Here is a 22281-nt window from a genome sequence, read left to right on the forward strand (position 1 = left end):
CTTCCATTTATTACGTGTCCCCAGGTGAGGGTAGAAAGTGCTTATGAAGGCTTTACTGCTGAGAGATACATACCTGGGATTCACGGCCTCAGTCTGTCCTGCACCACTTCTGATATAACTTGAAAATAAACCAAAACAGGCCTTATTTACACTGAAACATGCAGTTTCAGTTTCTAGATGCCCCACTTAGACTCTGTAATAGCCAAGCAGAGCAGGAGGATGATCCAGAGCATTTACACCTGGCACTTATGCCCAGCCTCATTCAGAGGCTGTGCGGGGAACTCCAGCTCTCTGAATGGCAACTGAACAGTGGACTTCGAGCTGGAGGAATCGGAAACACCAGGCTTGGGGATCCCCCTGCTCTGATCCAGGGCTGCTGCACCCACGGAACCCAAGCCACAGCTTTTGGAAAGGGGAATCCTGGGTCCTGGACCTTGACTCCAGTAATGCTTATATGTGGAAAGATGCTTTAATGCAAATAATGCTTTAATGCAAAATGTGTCAGTGATCAATGGCACAGAGACTGGGACACAGCACACCATCGGAGCATTCGAATCACAGATCTAGAGACATGGCCCCTTCACCAGTTTTCTCTCAGGTCCCCTTCATTTCTGCACCGAGTCCCAGCACTGATGCACAGGCGCATCCCATTCCAGGTTATGCTCAGCCTTATGGCAGAGCGTTTCCCTGGGAAGCACAACCAAAGGGGCAAATTTCCTTTCAACCAGCGAGGCGAGAACCAATACGTTTCACCTGAATGGTGAGTAACCTTTAGACAAACACATATGGTGATGGCATTAGGCTTTCTTTTGCTAGCTGTATTTTCAGCCAAACTTCCTGCTGCCCATGTGGATTAGACATAGACTGAGTAGACATTAGCATGAGGGATGGTGGTGGAGTGCATATGTCCATCTGGACTCTGTAGTGCAAGGGAGCACGAGGTGCTTCACATGGCAATGTCTTCCAGCGTGTGCAGAAGACTAAAACATCAAGGGATCTTTGCAAACCAAAATGGAGGCTCTGATAGCCCAAAGTAAGGCAGGCATGGTAGCAGCTGACCTGTACTTGTCCCTTGAGCCTTGGTACCTAAATTGCACCGAAGTTGAACTTACATACTAAATGAAGAAGTCTAAAAACAGTCCTCAGTACTTCTGGAGGTAAAAAAAAAAGTAAAAAAAAAATTCCACTGACTTCAATGGCACTATAAAAAAAAGGAAGTTGCTCAGATAAATTTTTCTGTCTTTTTTTCAGTGGAGTTTGTTTAAAGACACAGAAGGAAGTTTAGAAATAAGACAACTTCAGTAGATTTACCTGGAGAGTTTTGACCTGGTTTTTCAAAGCTTCCAATGACACCACAGAAGGTTTGCACTGGTTTATGCAGTACAAATATCTTGTCGTCATCAGGCTGACTTCTGCGTAAACTTCGTCATATACTCTCCACTGCTCCAGTATTGACTGCATTGAGGTCTTTAACTCTGCAACCTGCAAACAAACCACTTTTGTTACTATTCCTTGGGCAGTCCTGACATATATGTCACCTTTAAATTGACTTTAAAATCTCAGCTCAGTGCTCAGTCCACAAGAATTTCACAATATGGAGTATTTTCCTACTTGGTAAGGAATTGTGGATGTTTCAAACCAAGTAGTAAACAGTATTTAGAGAGAAGTATAAGAATTTGCTGGAAATAAAAATTCAACCAGAGTTCAATGTAGCACTATTCTGTCAGCTACAACTCCAGAACAACTCAAAAAGTAAAAAATACTGAAGTAATGAACTGCTTATTCCTTCCTGCCAAACTCAGCCTGAAGTGGGAGGAAGATGAGAGCCTTAATCCCCTTAGGAAGCAGATAGTTTGATCCGGACATAAAGTTTCCTTTTAATGAAAATTTGAACAGAAATTGTTTTGTATGGAAGATGACACTAATACAATACTCTCGAAAGCTATCATCCCTCTTATGCCATTGTGGTCTAACAATGCAGGCCCACCTGAATTGCAGCCTGAGAACTTCAGGATTCTCATACAAAATTAAATTATGGATATCCTCTTTGTGTTCTGTATCTCTTTCATTATTACATTCATTTAATCTCCATGGGGGCAAGCATGGTTTCCATTTGCCACATACTCCTAGACATTGCAAACACAAACCCACAGTCCTCCTTCAGTGTGGTTTGTCGTTTTTATCCTTCTGTATCAGGTAAGTGCATAAGGCATGTCCTGGGTTAGACAGAACATTCATCTAGTTCAACGCCTATTTTCAGTCATGCCAGTACCAGATGCTTTGAGAAAAGCATGAAGACCAGGCAAGCAAACAAGCATGCCTCCTTGAGACCTGGCAAAGCCAGATGCCAGATTTCACTTCTGACTATGCATCCACACAAGATGAAGACTTTTCTACACCATAGTGCATGCTAAATAGACTGTATGGATCACTGTATGCTAGTTCCAGGCATGCAGAGGTAGATGGATTAATCATCCCTATTCTCATTTGAATCATGGCATAGGTGGGAGGAATCTCTAATTGCTTTTTGTACCCTGCAGCTAATTACTGCCCACACAAGGAAGATGGAAAGACATCGTGCTGGTGAAATATCTCTGGGCCACAGACTCAAAGTTTTGAGATTAACCTACGGACAATACAATCTAGGTATCACATCTCCTTAGACCTATATTTGAAATCGCAGCTTGGCTCTGCTGAGAGCAGTCATCTGTGGAAAGAAAGTTGCACTTGGTGTTTCATTGCACATGCAGGCAGCTAGGCTGTAAGAACCTCCTGCAGTTTTTAAGTTCAATACTTAAGTCATAAAAACACTAAAATTAACATGACCCATGGTGACTGTAAGAAGAAAACAGCACTAGGCTGTCAATCCTGACAACTTCAATCCCCAGCTCTACAGCAGAGGGAAAAACTTTCATCACGTACACACACACACAAATTTCTTTGCTTTCTTGGTATGAAACAGCCACATCATTTCTGTTGAAATCTAAAACAAGAAGCTGCAGACCCATTGTGGACCAACACCTGATGTGGAAGAGCTCATGGAAAAGGGTTCAGGTTTCACAAAGTTTTGAAGAACAAAAGCAAGGCGTTTATAACAGAAAGCTTAAGGAAATCTTAACTATAAATACAATCACTGCATCACGTATAATTCTCTACAGTATATGGTTATTTATTATCACAAATTTAAATCCATAAATGTACTTCCATAAATATTCCACGCCTATCAATTACACCTAGATAAAAAGATCACTTCCAAGTATAAAGATAATGTAATTATAAATGCAAACCACCGGGGAGCCAATTTGCTTGGGAAATCAATCTGCCAGACTCTCCGTGAAACAACTGGAAACTACATAAGATTTGAAGGTAGCGAAAGCCATCCAGGCGTGTGCATGAAAAAGTAGTCGGGAGATGGAAAAGCTACAGTGAGAATGAGGCAGAACATAACTTCCACCAGTATACTACAGGGGAGAAAGTCCAGGATATGAAAGAGAAGCAGATAGAGTAAGAGAGTTTAAGGTTTCCATTTTCAACTTGACAGAAAAATAGCAGTGCTATTTGTTTATTTTCTTAAACTGCAGACTGTATTCAAACTACTTCGAGATCAGACTTTTTATTTCTCTCTCGTCATTGGAAATACATTAATTTATGTTAAGGTAAAGACTTAACGTTCTTAGGAAGGTTAAGATTAAGAGTAAGGAATAATTTGCATCTTTTTAATATCAGCTCCTGCCATCCCATGATGAAGATTAAGAACGTCGGTGATAAGAATATGTACTAGAGGAAATCTGAATGCAAACAAAACTTTTACCTGGCTTACAGTGCTGTCCACCATTTCACACAGCTCAGCTATCCCGAGAGACAGAGCTTCTGGTATTTGTTCTGCACTACCATTCAAAGCCAAACTCTCTTTGAGCTCATCAAGAGTTTTGGATTTAGTTGCGAGTTGATTTTCTAGCTCCTAAATGAAAAAAAAAAAAAGAAAATAGACCACAAAAGGAAGATAAATAGGATCTTCTAGTTAGGCCATAGAAAAAAAACCTTCTATGTGAGGAGCTTAGATAAACATTCCTTCTTTAAAACCAATTCTGTGTAATTCTTCAGACATGCAACAGCACCACCATTTCAACAATTCAGAATGACAGTGGCTGCTTTAGACAGTCTCCTGCAGGTAGAGCTAGAATCAGTCCATTTAGTGTCAGCATGAGCACTGGGCATCGTGCTTAGGAAGGAAATCATCAGCTAATTCCTCAGCCACCATATGCAGGCCTTTTTGTACCTCTCCATTAATGCAGCTGAACTTTTCCTTGGACAGGTCAGCACTTGGGTCCTCCTCCACTCTAGCAAAGGTAAGATAGGGACTGACTGTGCAATACAAGGGTCCCTGACATCGTAACAACTTCTAGAAAGTTACTTTCAGCTTGTCCTCTTAGTCAGAGGTTTTCTCCCATGGGAGAAACCCCACTGAAATCACTGGAGATGCCTGGGAGAGTAACTTCTCCCCTAACACAGTCAGCAGGATTATAAGCTAGTCTTGACATGCTAGGGAAAGCTCAGCAATAAGTTCTTCACAACATGAGTAAATATCCATACGCACAATGGGCCATAATGTTTTCCTATAATACTACACTTCCCCCCCCCCCCCCCTTACTGTTTCCAAGGCATTTTCAAATTTGGACCTCATTTTTAATGAGCAAATTAATTTTAATGGTACATTTTAGCAACCTGCATCCTGGCACTGTACCTTGCTGTGAGCAGGTTAGGGTTTTAGTCAAAGACACCTTGTGTCTTTCTTCCATTCTGGCCCCTCAATACATTTCAGAGCGCTTCAGAGGAACAAGTAACTTGGTGTGTAACAGAGCACTCTACGCAATAAAAGCAGCCTACTACAAGAGAGACACATGTAACCATGGCAATGAAAGAACAAATATTCCATGTTAAAAAATAGAGAGGGAACACTGTACTGAATGAAAACAGCAGACCGTCAGAGTAATAGGAGCCAATTATTAGCTGGCTGCACTTGTACTAATTTTGAAGGAGCCGATGCTTAGAAAAACCCAACAAAACCAAGGTACACCCAGGTTCTTGAGGCTGGTGCAGAGACTATATTCTAGGGCAGGAGTATTGAGAGCTGCTATTTTTCCAAATGGGACTGTGTAGTTTCCACAACACTGTCACCACAGAGCTCTTCAAATTAATGGAACTGATAGCTTTTGCCATGGCTGTGCTGAACCGAGAACTACTTCTTTTGGAGGCTTCTCAGAATAAGATCTACAATATTGCTGCACAACACTCCAAATACCACAGAACAGCAGCAGATGCATCTTCAAATGGAGGAAGAAAAACTTAAAATAGCGATTCATATTAAAAGTGGATCTGGCTCTTTATCACCCAAACCTAACATGCTTTAATTAAAATTATACTGTAGTATTCTTCTAGGAAATATCATCTTCCTCTACATTTTTTCTGTTAAAATCTGTGCAGTTCTTTAGCCTGGATTCAGCAAAGTGCTAAATCAGTTTTTTACAATAATACTACACATATAATGCTTTACCTTGCAATCATCTAATGTGTTTTGTGCAGAGATCAGACTTGCTGGGGTTTGTAAAGATCTCAGTCGATCACTCTGAGCTTCCAGCCAGTTGCGTAGAGTCTGTGCTTTGTTCTCATTTTCAGTAATATCCTCCAAAATATGCTGCAGGTCTTGTATCTGAAAGTTACAGAACTATTTTAACTTAAGCCTAGAGGTGGGCAGAAACAGGGCTCCACTCTCCATGACAAAATCTGAGATTACAATATTTACATTGGAAATACTTTTTAGAGAAAATATTTTGAAAGGAAAAGCTAAAAAGTTTTACTGGCTCTTTAGGATCTGACCTTTTCCCTGGGAAGGAAACAAGGCAGTGTGGGTTCTGGAGCTGGCAAGTTGGGAGACCCTGGGCTAAATGGGCACATTCATATGGAGTCTGAAAACCTCATTCTCCCTAAAACCCGCCACCAAAGCCACTAATAAGCAAGGGACCTCAAGTCTCCTATCTTCAGTTTTGGCCCTGAGGATCCATTAAATCCTAGAATGCAGTTTCTTGAAAATGGTTAGAGGATATAACTCCCCCCCCTCCCCTCCAACATTGAAATTCCATTATAGAATTTTTCAGTTGCGCTGGAACTGAATTTCCCACTTAAAAATGTTTCTGGAAGACTTTGAGTGAGAAAAATTTGGGAATTTTCTGTTTGATCAGCTGTCTTTGTATCTGTATTCAGGAAGGGCAGCTTTTCCCAAAGCCCTATAAGTTCGTGAGAGAAACAGAGATGAAAGAGGAATGTAGAGGCATTCGTTCCAGCAGCCTCATGTTTGCATTTTGGGATGCTAACCTTCCCCATGTCTTTTCTGTATTGCATGATTCACACTAGCTTTTCTGGGCACTGAGGCTCACAAGCACCAGCATCTAATTCTGGATACATGGATTATTTTAGCCTCACTAGAGTAAAGTAATTCTGAGGCACTGCCTGAAACAGATTTTCTACAGAGAAACACAGAAGATGTGCTAGTATAATTAGCCTACATGTAGAATTTGCCTATCGGCTGCTGATCTTCAAAGCACTCCATTGGGAAAACATATTTCATTACCACAGAAGGAGGGCACAGACACAGAGTAACCCATTTCCAGTGACCCAGGACGGCTGGAGCAAGCCTGGGAACAGATCACTGTTGTGCTTTTTCCAGCAGGGTCATATATCCCCATCTGAATATGGCTGTCAACACTTAATTATTTTTTTTGGCAGATCCAACGGCTACAACAGGAAAACAGGTGGTAGCTTAATATATCCCCATTTCTCATTCTCATCATGTGGCATGAGGAGGGGTTGTTTGCTTTTTCAGTGCTGTGTTGGCTGAGAAGGGCCTGGCTGTTTGTTCCAAGCAGTGTAGCACCTCTCCTTTCCACAGACCATCCAATGTTTTCTCCCATTAAATTTTAAATGCCCCAACTTTCACAGCACCCCAAAGCTTCAACAGGTTTCTCTACGAGGCTCCCCTTCAGACATTAACCTGAATTCTTCCTTTTTCACCATCTTCTCAATATAGGTTTTCTTTGTTGACATGTCACTGACTATATTTTCTTCATATGAGGAATCTCATTTTTTCCACCTAATACAGTCAACTAGGGTAAATCCCAGGCTGTCAAAGAGCAGTTTTTGTCTGTTTTCTCTCCCTGCAAGTTACAGGAGAGTTTACCCTCCCATACCTTGCCGAGGCTTGGATGCCTGCCCACCACCTGATTACTGATGTGCTACAAGACCACTCCACAGGCTGCCCATGAGACAGCAGGGCAGACAGACCACAGAGAACACAAGGAGTCTCACTGTGTTCAGCAGTGGTTGCAGACTCAGGGACAAAGGCTGCATGCAAAATACAGAGCACTTGCACATGCAAGATCAGAGTTGTGAGAGAAAGCAATGAGAAGTCAATCAAACCTTTCTGTTCAGAGATGCCTGCAGCCTGTGCCACCGCAGGTTCATCTCTCCAAGACACTCGGCAAATTCTGTCCTTTCATACCGCTTGCTTTCCACATCACAAGTGCTCATCTGCAAGAGTGACTGGTTAACAAAATCTACCATCCACTGTTTAAAGTTCATTTCCATCATATATTCCTGGAGGAAAAAAAAAAAAAAGAACAAAAATGTAAAACTATTAGTTTGGCAGTTTTTATTTGATCAGTTCCAAAGATGCTTCAAGGCATACTTATGGGACGTTCATGGCTTATTCTGAAGCATGGCCTAAAATAATTTTCTGAAAGAGACCTGGCTGTAGGAATAATTCTTAACTTTATCATTCTATGTTTGTGTAGCTATTTCCATCCACTGAAACACTTTTGCAGAAGATCACTACCTTTCCATGGGTAGCTCAAGGTAAGAACATGCTAGGAACAGAGCAGGGAATAAAACCTAGGGGTACCAGACCCAGTACTTTATCCATTGGACAATACCATCCCACTGCCATAGGCCCAGATTAGGCTAAGACCAAGGCCTTCCCACACTCAAATGACTCACAGACAAGTGCAGACAAGAGCTTGTGCTCCTTTATCAAAATATCTGGTATCAGAATAGAATATTGGAACAATATTAGAATATCTGGGAGGAAAAAGTGTCCTCCAGCACCACTGTCATTGCCCACAGAGACGAGTGAGAAACTATGCGCAAAGTAAGAGCAGCATAAGGGAATGCCTTTTTATTTATGGTCTTAGGAGAAGTGGAGAGGAACGGGCTCCTCATTGTATGTAGCAGTAGCCAGAAAAAAGCCACCAGGGAATACCACAGTAGAGGGACTGAAGCCATAGCTGCTTCCCTGTAGGAACTTGTGACCCTCACCCCTGCTTTCCTTTCAGCATGCATCCCTACATTGCTGACAAGTACAGAGGGCACATCTACAAACTGGTCTCTAAATATCCAAATGGTTAAATATGGTGCCTCACCTACATGTTCCAACTTCCAAATCAAAGTGATATAGACCAAAGTGTTATGTATCTGCTATACTAAGGCACTTTGAAAGAAATGCTGATGTTGGCACTTGCCTTATGTGCAGTACCAAAGTGTCTGAGAACTGCAGCTACAGACTGAGAACAGTCCGTCCTGTCTGAGCCCAGAGCACTGCTCGGTAGCTCTACAATGGCAGAGGAAAACATGGCTCTGTAGGGATTTGTGCCCTGAGTTTGGGCTCCCTGGCATCTATGGAGGTACAAGTATGGCTTGAATCCTTCCTGTGGCTGGGGCAATCAGCCTCTGCCATTGGCACTTTAGCATCTGAACAGAGCCAAGAGTCTGCTGCAGCCTCTCTCTCTGCAAGGATATTCATCTTGTCCCCCTTTCCTGGAGTGTTATCTCTTTTGATGAAACACAACATTCAAAAATCCTGTTCTCTAGTTAAATGAATTCTGGCTACGGAGGTCCAAAATTACAAGGTATTTCCTGTTGAAAAGGCAGACTAAAACACAGCACAATCAGAGTCTATCTTCCTAAGGAAGCAGAGCTTTCCTGCCCAACACATTTTATAATGTAAATGTAAATGTAAGAGAGAGAACGAGTGAAACAGATGGGACAGCATGAGGAAAAAGAGATTACAGCACAGCAGGCAGTATCTGTATTGCAGGGCAGGCCGTGTTTTCTGTGGCATGGAAGCAAAAGGGTTTTATAAAGGAACATGTTAAGGCAACTTTGAGACTGTTTGAGGAACCCTCCTGAGAGCAAGGGGAAGGATATGACAGTGTCTGTAGGCTGCTTCCATCCTTGTTACAGTCAAATACCTTGCAGAAGGCCTGGACTTACAGCTTCCCATTTACCTTGGTCTTCTGAAGGAGGCTTCTGACTTGGGCAGCACTACATTGTGGATTTATTGGCTCCTCATGTCCCTGCTGTTGTTCCACATGGTCCAGCCAGGTCATTAGTTCAGCAATAGCTTCCCGCGATGAAAGTTTTTCCATCTGAAGCTGGGGGTATAGCATATAATGAATCCTCTACATTCTGCTTGTTGGAAATACCAAGGAAGATGACATCTGTATTTTTAGAAATGCTCAGGCACTATAATTGCAATTACTGGGGTATGAACTTTGAAAGTGAGCCCTGTGCTTCAGAGGGGCATATGAGTTAAATTAAGAAAAGTCTGAGAATTCAGAAATTTGAAATTCCTTCTAATTGTAATATACTTTCATATAAAACTAAGGTTGATAGATATGTGCAAAGCAGCCCAGGAAGAACACTGCAATAATTAAACTGCAGTACAATATTGGGGATATTCTGAAAGCAAGACAGACAGCTAATTAGGTAAGAGGTGCTTTGCAGGCCATATGCAGCAGCTGTCTGAATCCAGGCAGCAACATTTAAAAGTAATTATTTAGCTTGAACTGAGAGATAGCAGCAGCATTTCTCCTCACCTGGTGAAGCTTTTCTTGGGTAGCTGGGAGCTGTATAATCAGTTCTCCCCATTTTTGCTCAAACTTTGCCAAAGATGACCTAAGTGCTGCAGTGTCAGCTTGCTTCACCTGAAAGAGCTGGTTGGCAGTGCTCACCACAGATGACTTCAGAGAAGATTTTTCATCAACTTCCTTCGAGAATATCTGAGGTGCATGGGAGACATTTAAGAGAGGGTAAATATTTATGTATCCATTTAAATAAAGACGACAAACCAGGTTTTCAGTCACAGGGTGACCTGCCTCAACAAACAGATTTTAGCGAGCTTGCGAAGTTTAGAAAACCTAAACGCAACATGTTCTGGCAGCAGGTAAGGCCTTTTTCTGCACAGCTTGATATAATGCTGAATGCCAGCTTTTGCTCCACAGGGACTGGGAATATCCTGATCCCCACTTCACACAGAGGTCCATGGAGCAACCCCAATCCTCGAGTCTCTGGCCAGCTTGTACCTACTGGTCCAACCTTCACAATGCTTTGCCTTCCCACTGTGCAAGACTCCCTCTGTCAGGCCTCACGCTGGGGCTGAACCGCCTGGCTAATCTTACAAGGAGAGCACAGCACCAGGGGGCAGACAAAGACATGAAATGCAATTCAGCACGTTTCTCTTCCCTGACTTTGGCTCACCATCTTCACAGCCCTGCTGTCTTCACCCCTGCTCCCTGAGCCCATGCTCCAGATTCAGTGGGTAAGTGGCCCGTCAGCTTGGCTGAGCTGCTGTATCTGGTATCTGGATTCAGGAGCAAGACAGAAACCATGCTATTACACCTTAGATGCATAAGAGATCCTGGCTGGGCTGTGATGTGTTGCAGTTGGGAGCACATTATGAGAGGATTCCATTCCAATTTATGCATTCTGTCTGCCCTCACAATCTGAAGGAAGGTCTTTGATGGCCTCCCATCCTCATGGCTCCCCACACAGACAATGGGTTGGCTTTGGGGCACAAAGCCAATCAGTGATATATTCTGGCTGGCTTCTGGGTCACGACAAATACAAAAACCACTAAAAAAAGGGTCATTTTCACTGGAAATCATGATGTCTTATCTAAACCTGGCAGGAGAACTGACTTACAAACAAGCTGTTGATGTTATCCCTTATGGTGGGAAGATCTTGTGACGCATTGAGAGACTGCTCCTTCCAAAAATTCATTCTCTGGTGAGCAGAATCCAGCCACTTCATTAATTCCTCCGAGTCTCTGTTGTAGCTACAAGGAAAAGCAAAACACACAAACATATATCTCCCAGCTGAGTCTAGGGTATGTTTCTCACCCCCCAAGTTGTCTTCCTCTCTGTGAGTAGGCATGTGCTATTCTGGCACCTATCCTGCTACATAACCCCGCAGAAGCATGGCGACAGCATGGATTGATGTGCAACACAGCAGTTCCACTGGTACACATGAGACTCTTCCTATCAGCTCTTTTCAGCTGGTCTGCTCTCCCTGAAAACATTCTCTTTCTGTATCCACCCAACAGTTGCCAAGACAAGCTCACATGGGTGAAAAAAGCTTTACTGGAGGTCAAAACCACCAGAGGAGGTTGTGCATACTGCAAGATATAGTGCAGAATACACAGCGGGGGTAAAAACCAAACACACACTGGCAGGCTTTGTCCAAACTATGGATCCAGCCAGCGCGAGATCAGAGCACGCAGACCAGGCGCTCAGAGAGCTGAGCTTGGCACATCAGCTGATGGGCTGAGCTGTAAAGCCCCAAACTGCCTCCACCTGACTGCCAGGACTGTATTGACAGTTGGCTTAGGCCATGTGAAAGAACTGAGCATGCTTGGGTCCTTCCCCTTTGTAGAAATTCAAAACACGAGTTGAGGCAGCATTTCAGCCAGGTCTTGAATGTTTGTAAGGTGGGTAGCGTATGTGTGCAGACAGACACATTACGGCTAGCTTGCACTCATAGCAGGCCAAAACGCTTAGGGCAGCATGATCAGAGCTTCTCTTAACACTTCCAACGTACAAACTTCAGCATGGTGCAGCTAACTCTCACCTAGATGCACTGACTTTGCAATGGCAGCAATCAAAATATTTTTCCTACAAAAGTAAGCAGGAAGTGAAGCACTTGTCTACACAGTGACAGAAGATCAGCTATGTAATAAAGTGTCAGATTTCTGATCACCGTTGCTTTTCCTTTTTCTCATTTTTAAGTTAAGGAAGCTATGTTATTAATTAATTCACTGTCATATTTCAGCAAACATATCTATAGAAGGTCAGAAACTAATTTCTAGCTGATATCTCTAACTGCTTTCTGAGTTATACCCACCTGACCAAGAGTTTGAGTAACGTCTGAAGTCGGTGTAATTCATGGCCAACTTTTTTGGTTAAAGACAACCACTGCTCTTCCAGCTTCCCAATCTGGCTTCTTATTTCTGGACAGCTCACAGCAGTCAGCAATTTCTTCCCTTCTTTCACCATCTGGTACAGCCTGGCGTGTTTTTCATCAACACTGCTTTTGATTTGCTATCAGAATATGGCAAGTTTGCAAAATAATAATATTTTAAAAACTGAAAACACAGCTAGCAAAACACACATCATTTGTTCTAACTTCTTAATCTCACATTTCCTCTGTCATGTATTTTATTTTTCAAACAGAAGGAATCTGTACTTCATGACATGCAAAAGGGAGACAGATCTTTTGTTTGTTTCCTCTGGATAGATCAAGACAGATCTCAGTATTTTATTTCATATATTATCAGAATGACTGTGTTATGATTTGATGGGCTTTTTTGACACATGTAAATCTCAAACAATGGACAAACACTCTCTGTCAGGTCTGGCTGCATTGTCCAAACATATGGCTGTCCCCAGCAGAAAGTTATTGCCCCCCTGTTCTTAGAGGGCCTTCTGGCTCTATCCTATTTGAAAAAAAGTATTAACAGTGTTTTGAAGGAAGCTGTTGGGATAACTAATGAATAATCATGCAGGGAGGAATGTAGAGTGAACACTGAAGACATTAAGTAAAAGACATAGGAGTGGTCTGGTTTGATAAGACAGCTGAACAAAAACAAAGCACCATTTTACCATTCTATACTCCACTGGAAGGTCAAAATAAGAAATGGGAAAAAGAAGAAAAAAATATCCAGGAAATAAATCAGTCCTAGGGAGAAGGCAGAAAATAGCAACGGCGTGATGTGCAAGTATCTCACTTCTCTCCAGGCATAAAGGGCTTGTACAATATTATTAATAGGGATATTTCTCTCACAGGAATTAAGCCCCAGAGAATTTTATTCTGCTCTGTCCCTGGAACTGTGAAGCTCCAATGCTGGGACTCCCCCCAAAAGCATCTTCTAAACCCTTACTACTTTGTTTCTGATGTTTTCAAAGGCAAATAGAGACTTAAGAGAAAAAAGCTAGTTAAGAACTTAAGAAAACCGACGTGATCCAGGCAACTTCACAATCAATGGCTATACAAATATTCCATGACTCCTGTCTCAGTGCAACAGGCATCAGATCACCAGAGGGCTACTGTGATTGTAAATATCTCCTGTTGATTTATTTCAAAAGCTTTACTGTAGCTCAGAATTTTCTGGGAATGTCCAATGATCTCTTTCATGCAGTCAAATAGATTAAATCAGAGTAGTCCTTTTTACCTGAATAGTCCTTGAATCTAAATATCAAACTGGACTCAATATAGACCCAAAGAATCCTTAATTCAAAAATTTCTAAGAGAGTGGGTCCTTTGAAGACTGAGAAAGGTCAAACCTGTGAGGAATGCAGAGCACTCTCTGAAGAAACATCACTAAGTTAATTGAACGCTATTTCTTCATTTTATAAAACAACCATAAAGCTGCTTTCATATCCTTATATTCAAATGTGTTTAAAACATAGATAAAATGTTTCCAACAGGATTTGAGGTTCTAAATAAAGGTGTAGCACTGCCATCACAGATGCTGCTGCGAACAAACCAGGAGCCTATTTGCCATTCTGTACAAAAGGAATGCTATTTAATTTGGTATGATAGAAAGCAGGACATCTTATTTTGAATTCTTAGGATTTTCAAAGGAGCTGGTAAACCTGTAGACCTTCTATTGTAACCAGGCATTTAGATATTTGAAGGCACTGGGTTGATTCACCTCTTCCATAGGTTTTACCTCATGGCATGAAAATCATTCCTGAATCACAGAGAAGGGGCTCTGTGTTCACTCCAAGGCTCCCTGATGCCCTTGGAATCCATGCAGCCTGCATACCATCTTCTCCCAAATATTTGCATCTGAAGACCAAATTCTAAAGTAGCTATTGTCATTACTCCCACATAAATGAACTTCTAGTCCCTGGCTGAAATTAGCAGCCTGATCTCCTGATAATTTTAAAAGTAAGTTTTCAGCTTGCATCCACACAGAGACAAGGACATGAAGCTCTATGGATCCACAAAGAAAATCAGCCAGAGAGACAGATGCATAAATACCTGTAGAAGTGCAATCCTTTCCATTAATCTTTCTTCTGTTTCTTCAACCAAATTCACAGAAGGCAGTGTAGAGGCAAGTGCCTCTAACTCCTTATTGAAAACTAGGCATTCATCATCAAATTCCATCCATTCCTAAAAAATACACTGCATCATTAACATAGCATACATCTATCTGCATTTTTGCTACACCAGACCGAGGTCTTAATGCTTATTATAGCACCAGCAGCTCTTACTTTAATGAAACAAAACATGAAAATAAGTGAATAATATGGAAATATTAAAGTGAGACATGATTTCACCATAGATGAATTAATTAATTCTCTAATATCTTCAAGGTCTCTTATTTTAAAGTAGCATATTTAAATTTTTATTCCCTAGGGGTGTTTTAAGATCAATTTTTAGGTTTTATTTTAAAGTGGTGCTGGTATTTTTGTGCCTTAAATGGCTCTCCTGTCAGTCCAAGCACTCAAAAATTACTGCAATAAGTCATAAAGTCCAACCCACGTCAGAGTAATAGGTTGAAATGTCCACTTTCAAAGGTTTTCAAGAAAAAAAAACAGTTTGCTGACACACAGAGAACAAGTAATAGGCTGTTGCTGTCCAATGGAGACAGGAAAGGACAACTACTAGCCAGAGTCACTAGTGCTGAAAGGGTTCCCCCCTAGATTCAACTCTTTTCCTTCCTCCCACCAGCTTTTACTCTGGGTTTCTTTTAACTCATTACCTTTGACAGGCTCTCTAAGTGTATACCATACTGGCAGGCCTTCTGCTCCAGCAGCTTCACTTCATTCACCAGCTCTCTCCAGAATTCCTCTCTCTTTTGTAAGATGGAAGGAGTCACTTTCTTGGAAAATGCTTGCATGAAAGCCATGTGGGTCATGAGGTTGTGGAAAAATTCCTGAAAAATATAAGTTAAAGCTTGCTCTTTAGGAGAGGTAACACCCACAGCAGGAGGATGAAGAAGACAGAGAAGACTCACTTTCAGTTTCAGCCAGTTTCAGGGTGTCTCATAGCTGGAGTCACGAGCCTTCTAATCAAATTCTGCATTGCCCCAAGATGGGCAGTTACTAACCATTTTAGAGTTAGTCAAGAACCAGTGATAAAATGAACAGAACAGAATAGAATATTCTCAGTTGGGAGGGACTTACGACGATCATGTAGACCAAGTGCCTGACCACTTCAGGGCTGACCAGAAGTTAAAGCATATTATTAAGGGCATTGTCCAAATGCCTCTTAAACAATGATAGGCTTGGGGCATCGACCACTTCTCTAGAAAGCCTGGTCCAGTGTTTGACCACCCTCTTGGTAAAGAAATGCTTCCTAATGTCCAGTCTATACCCCCCTCCCCCACACCCCCCCCCAAAGATGCATTGTATACACTATTTTCATTTATAATTTCTAAAGAAAAAGATCTACATTTATACCTTCATTTCATATGAAATACAAAGATGTTGTAGGAAGATGATGGAATAGTTCAACTATAAATAAATTCATTGTTTAGTGTGAGGTAGTTATCACCAGATAGCCATTATCCAGTTTGTTTCACCTGGATGAGAGGTGACTCCAAGCACCAAGGCTACTGGCAGTTCTAAGGCCTAAGCAGCAAGTAGGGCACAATAATCCTTTGGGATAACTGGGTAACAGTTTGATTTAGTTACGGCTCAGCTGAGCTCTTCGAAAAAGGTCTGAATCTCAACAGAACACTTTCCCCCACAAAAAAAGCTTTGAAGGTTTAAGATCATACTCCTCATTCAAGGTCTTCTTCACTAAGAACTAATAACTAGTACCAGAATTTCACGTAAGGACCACACCCCAGGCATAGGCTGTGTGAGCATCCCGATAAGTCTTTGATAACCAGGGCAGGGAAAACAGCAGTTTTCTTTTTCTTTTGTAAATCACTGTATGTATATTTGGACTGCAGATATATTATTTGTTTTCCTTTGTAAATAAATTCCTAATGTTTTGCTTTGCTATAGGAATTTGTGAGTGACAAACACAATTCCTATGACTCTAGAATAGTGGTTTGCAGTGCTTGGCACCCTGAAGCAGTTCTTAAGGGAGTTTGAGCTGTGTGGAGCAGTTAAATCAAGGCACTGACATGACAGAGACATCTCTGGGTAACTAATGTTGGCCAGGGCTTCTTGCCAAGTGGTAGGACAGTGAGGATGCACGTGCATTCTCAGCCATCTCCCATCAAGCATGTAGCAGCTGGGTACAGAGGACACTGGGCTGCCAAGGGGAGGATCTAAACTATCCTTCCTTTGGAAGAGAAGCTGTTATGGGTAAGTTTCCTCCATCAGATCATGGCAGCACAGAATTTTGAAAGTAAAGGCTCAACCCGCTGTTGCTCGACAGCGGCTTCAGGAACATCACTACTGATCTATTACCAGTAATTAGAAGGACTTGTGTTTTCCTCATGTATCAATAAGTTCTGAGGTAAGCCAAAGTGGTATTAGATTGAGAAATCTGAAATCCTGACCTTAATTTATACCCAAAACTGCAGCTGTAATAACAACTTCTCTTTCATATTTTAGTGGGTCCTATGTTGGTTTACTGAAAAACTTTGCTTTGATTTCTGTACGTACTCCAGTCCCTCCCCTATGCTATGAGCTAGTTATTCTTCTCCAAAACACTGGAGAGAAACCAGTCTCAAAGTAGTGCTCCTGCTATGCCCATCTGAGCAGTGCTGTGATAAGCATCTTATACCTTGTGATTTTCCAGGTGAGACTGCAGAGCTGCTCTGCTTTTTGTTAGCTGCTTTGGATCTTGTGCAATCTTCTCTTGTCCAATAGCTACCAGCTCTGCAAATCCATGAAGTAAGTTCTCATACTGGCTCTCACTGATGGAAGGAGAGTTCAGTTCAACATACTTTGCTTTCAGAATCCCCCACATGTCATCCAAAACATCCTGCAATGTAAACACAGTTTAATGATTCATGAAGGACAGAAACGAATCCCACAAACACACACACACATTCCCAGAATGCAAAATTACCTATTTTTATTGAGAATAATCTTTATTCTAATAAAGAATGCTAAAAATACCTTGCTTAGGAGACTCGAACTTTGCTGAGTAAGTGGAAACTGTACTGTGCTCTTACCTCTAATTTATAAGCTTCCTGGATTAAGGTGGTAGGTAACTGAAATCTTTCCCCATAGCCTCTCAGTTTTGCTACTTGGTTTTCAAAGTTTTGCAGCTCCAAAGCACAGGCATCCGTTTTCTGAATTAAGGACAAAATAAGCTATTAGGAAGAGTTCTGTTCCATTAAACTTTCTATTATCACTAGTCGTGCAGCAGATCCAGGGGCTGGATCTCTGCTGTGCTAATACTGTATAAGTCCACGATGTGGCCCCAGGATCCAATGAGCTTATAAACTAAACAGACAAGACTGTTCATGACACAGCTCACTGGGTTCACACAGCACAGCCAGGAAGGGAATTCAGGTCTTATGTCTCAGTCCAATATTCAAAATGCATTTCAGTTTACTAATTCAAGAGCAGCCATTAATCATGGACTCAGAAAATACCATTTTTTCTTATGAAGTAGGAAGACTCAGGGATGGGTTGAGACAGGTTGTCTCTGAAGGAAGGAAAGCTGTGTACTTCTGGCATTCCTTTTCCAAGAGTGGTTACTTGACAGAATATAGGCAGCAGTCTCTGCTAGGGGATTCAGCAGCTCTGAACATAGCTTTCAGCCTGGCAGAAAATATGCCTGTAAGCAAGGTCATGAGCCTGTAATAAAAAACTTTTGGGACACCCTCTTTTCTTCACCAGCAAGTAGATAGATGGTCAATGACCATTCTGGGGAGGATATGCAGTTTGTTCATTTTTAATTCTCTGCTAATCCTTATGAAGGCTGAAGAAAATAGCTTAACTGGTCAAATGCCATATGACAAAAGCGCTCATAAATGCTGAAGTAGTAGGTAAAAATCCTGGAGTCCTATTCCCACAAAGAAAAGCTAGTTTTGTGTATATAAAGGCATAACGTGTGAAGTGATGCACTTTTTGTGTTGCTATTTTTCTTCCCTGTGGTATTGTGGGGTGTATTTCCTCTGAGAGGTTGTGGAGAGACTGGTTTCTCCACTCCAACTACTAAAAGGACTGGAATGAAAAAAAAAACAAAAGGTGGCGAATACTGAACTCTCTCCTTCCCCCATGCTTAAAACATAAGCGAGACTCAAACTTTAGAAAATATGAAACTTAACAGATTGCAGAAAACTGGAAATAATAGCTAATTCTGTGAGCTTTTCCTGTCATTTCCTTTAAATGAATTACCTGAAGCTGTTCAGAAACATTATGTCCACGTATTGCATTCAAGCATTGTTGCAAAGAAGCTTTCTTCTCAGTTAACTGATCATAGAGCAGCCTGGTTTCATTCTGCAAAAGAAACAAACATCAGAGGTATATCACATATCAGGAATATAGTAATGACCAGACAAAATTGCACAGCAAACAAAACGGTTACCTCTTACAGCAAAAGCACTTTTTACCTCTTTAAAAAAAAAAACAAAATACGCCATGAGCATTATGGGCTTAAAGCAGTAATTTAGAGAGGGAAATTCTGTAGTCTGTGTAGTGTAAGAAAGCAGATTACTCTCTCACAATGATCCTCTATGACCATAAAAACCTGTGAAACTTGCAGAGAAACACATTCTTCTCTTCTGAAAATGAGAAAATGAGCCCATTACTGGCAACGGATGGAGCTCCATGGATTCTGCATAAGTAAACATTGCAAGACTAGTCCTGCTACTGTTTGGAGACAATATCCCAGTGTTCTTCAAAGGAACTGTTTTATTATTCAGCAGTAAAGAGCTAGGCTGACTTGCAGATGAAGAGCACGCTGGAGTTTTGCTGGACATTGGAAACTGTGTTTCAAAGACCAGGCTTTTCTTCCCCTACTTCAGCCTAAATACCCGATCTGAATGTTTTCCAGCAATAGCTAGTAGATTTAGCCCATCACGAGAATCTACAGTAAAGTTTCCCACTATCTGCTTTTCTGAAAAAGAACAAAAAATTTCAGATTTACAAAACTGTGACTTCTGCTACTGTAGCACAAAATCTAAAGGTACACTAAATACAAAAAGGTCATATCAACCTCCAATACGTAACTAAAAGTAGCCCAGTGCCAGATGTGGCACCAAAAGGGAAAAAGCTTCCCCTTGTGCCCCTACTGAATCCACACAGCAGCAGAATGAATATATGAAACCCTCCTTGGCCTAATCCCTACACGCAGGAGCTTGCTTTAGCCTGTAGCTCAGCCTGCATGGGATCCCAGGTTTCTTCCATCCTTTCTGCATGCAAATCTACTGTGATCAAGGCCCCTAAGGTAGTCAGCATTGCAAATGGCACTGTAAACACCAGAATTAATTTGCTTCTTGAGAGGCCAAGAGGAGTTTAAAAAAAAAGCCCATTATAGGTGGCTCATCTGTAACCCAAATGCATTAACACTGACAAGACTAACAGATGCTGTGAAACAAGATGTGCATTTGGCAGCAGAGTACCTGATAATTGCTATTATGATCCAGCCCAGCTTTCATTGAGTTGCTCCTTGAAGCAGTGGCAGCTTGAGTTTGTTCCAGCCTCGCCTGCAAGTTGTTAAAGCACTCGCAGAACACATCTGTGCTCCCACCAGCGCAGCTAATAGACTTTAGAAGATCATTTTTTTTATCACTCAGATCAGCGTGAAGTTTTTGCAGCTCAACAGAAAGAGTCTAAAGGGTTGGAAGAAAGATAACGTGAGTGAAAATGGTCTCTGTCCAAGGACTCTTGCCTGTGAAAGGCAGCAGGGCTCAAGTTGATAATTGTTGTTAAAAGCCATAGGCCCAAATCTGGGCAACACCAAATAGTTTGGTGGTGTTATTCCTGAATAATGCCAGCAAAACAGAGAGGAAATACCAGGCCATATATATTATAACAGAAATCCACTGGGGTTTCTCCTTCGCTGGATGCTTTGGGACAGTTACCTCATAAAGAGCCTGCTGCACGGCGGCCTCTTCAGTGGAGAGGACTGAGGTGTTTAACATCTCCTCCATGTTATTCAAACATCGGCTGATTGCCAGAAGCAGCTCAAACAATTTTCTGTCCAGATTGGAAGAAACTTCCTCTGCCACATTATCCTGGGTAAAGGCAAGTCAGAAGTTTTCAGTACTTTCACCCAAGGAATGGCTAAGATTTATTCACTCCTATAAGGTTATAGGTTCAGTCAGCTAATAAGACAGAATTAATGAAATACTGAGGGACAGACTCTGACAGTTGAATGTATGGAATACGCAGAGCTGTCAAGGCCAAAGCGGAGACAATGACTATGTATTGGGAGTGGCTGTGGTCTTACAGGTCTCTAATCTCAGGAACGGTGCTATGGCTTTGGCTGGGAAAGAGTCAGTTTTCCTCACTGTAGCTGGTATTTTGGATTTAGTATGAGAATAATGTTGATAACACGCTAATGTTTTAGCTGCTGCTAAGTAGTTTACCAAGTAGGTGCTAAGTATTGGTGGGTAGTGCTTATACTAGTCAGGGACCTTTCCAGCTTCCCATGCTCTTCGAGGTGCACAAGAAGCCGGGAGGGGGCACATCCAAGACAGCTGATCCAAACTGGCCAAAGAAATATTCCATACCATACGACGGCCTGCCCAGTGTGTTAGCTGGGGGAGTTGGCTGGGGGAAGCAGCGATCACGGCTCGGGTGCTGGCGGTGTTGGTCGGCGGGTGGTGAGCAGTTGCATCATTTGTGCGTATTTGTTTGTTCCCTCCACCCCAGTATTTTCCTTTTCATTACATTACTGTTATTACTACTATTATTATTATTGTTTTATTTTAATTATTGAACTGTTCTTATCTCAACCCACAGGTTTTCTTACTTTTGCTCTTCTGATGCTCTCCCTGGTCCCACTGGGGTGGGGGAAGTGAGCTAGCAGCTGCGTGGGGCTCAGTTGCTAAGTGGGGCTAAACCACGACAAATGGGCACAACGCAATTCATCTTGTCAGCTCCAATCCTGCAGATTTACTGAAATCATTCCAGGCTCCTTCCTTTTAACAGTTTGAGACGTTTCACCCACATTAGCAAATCTCTGGATGCAGATAGCAGAAGTATCATAGCTGAAACTTGAAATGTTTCCTCCCAAAATCCTAAGCTGATTTCTACATTATAGCCTATACCTGATGCAAAAGCTACACTACAGTCAACACTATGTGCAATAATATGATTATTGGCTACGTTTCCCAGTGCCCAAAGAGCATCTTGTGTCTAGAATCCCTAGTATTTTTTGCAGTGCTAGGACATGCCATTTTTACCTGTGCATGCACCACATTTGCTTCTTGGCTGAGGTCTCCCAGCTGGACAGTGTAAGTTTTCAGTTCTTCCACAGTTGGGGTTCCTGCACTAGCAAATGTGCCTCGGGGCAGAATGTTCATCTTTGTTGTAATCTAACATTTGGAAAAAGAATATTGCAATTAGGTGAGCAGCTCAAATGAAGGCAGGGCTATGGGCAACTAGACAACACTCCTCTCAAAAAGCATTAAAATGAAAGTTTCAAGGCATTAATAAAAAACACCTGGATGGATAGGAAGGTTTGCTTTTAACTGGCAAATATTAGTTGGGTAGGCTATGCCCTGATAGCAGATTGCCTGAAGAAGGAGCCTCCGATTCCCAGCTTTAAGGACTACAGGTTGTAGTTTGCATTAAGGCAGCCCTGCTGCCCACTGCCATGTAAGTCTTGCCTGAAAAAGAGCTGACATTCATCCTTTTACATGATTGATATTCTTCCATGTAATGCAGCAATTTCAGATAACAGGGAATCTAGTGATACTCATTTAACGTGAACAAAACTGTTAACAACAGAAATTATAGTTTTGTCCAAGCAGTAAAATTCTGCCGTCTGTTCAGAATAAATACACAGCGTGCTCTTGTTGCAGTC

General features: G+C 41.8%; 1 protein-coding gene across 1 annotated transcript in view; it reads right to left on the reverse strand.

Moving 5' to 3' along the window:
- SYNE2 (spectrin repeat containing nuclear envelope protein 2) overlaps window positions 1–22281 on the reverse strand; it is a 197669-nt gene that overhangs the window by 55279 nt on the left and 120109 nt on the right. The window contains exons 72-87 of the mRNA XM_064460954.1: window positions 21659–21790; window positions 20333–20485; window positions 19871–20080; window positions 18645–18746; window positions 17471–17590; window positions 17077–17277; window positions 15095–15268; window positions 14371–14502; window positions 12229–12425; window positions 11032–11164; window positions 9927–10109; window positions 9336–9482; window positions 7474–7650; window positions 5555–5710; window positions 3812–3961; window positions 1312–1482 (exon numbers count right to left, since the gene is read on the reverse strand). Coding sequence (XP_064317024.1) covers window positions 1312–1482; window positions 3812–3961; window positions 5555–5710; window positions 7474–7650; window positions 9336–9482; window positions 9927–10109; window positions 11032–11164; window positions 12229–12425; window positions 14371–14502; window positions 15095–15268; window positions 17077–17277; window positions 17471–17590; window positions 18645–18746; window positions 19871–20080; window positions 20333–20485; window positions 21659–21790 — 2538 coding nt within the window. The remainder of the gene's footprint in view (window positions 1–1311; window positions 1483–3811; window positions 3962–5554; window positions 5711–7473; window positions 7651–9335; window positions 9483–9926; window positions 10110–11031; window positions 11165–12228; window positions 12426–14370; window positions 14503–15094; window positions 15269–17076; window positions 17278–17470; window positions 17591–18644; window positions 18747–19870; window positions 20081–20332; window positions 20486–21658; window positions 21791–22281) is intronic.

Source organism: Phalacrocorax carbo, chromosome 9 (genome assembly GCF_963921805.1).
Source record: "Phalacrocorax carbo chromosome 9, bPhaCar2.1, whole genome shotgun sequence".
Taxonomy (NCBI): Eukaryota; Metazoa; Chordata; class Aves; order Suliformes; family Phalacrocoracidae; genus Phalacrocorax; species Phalacrocorax carbo.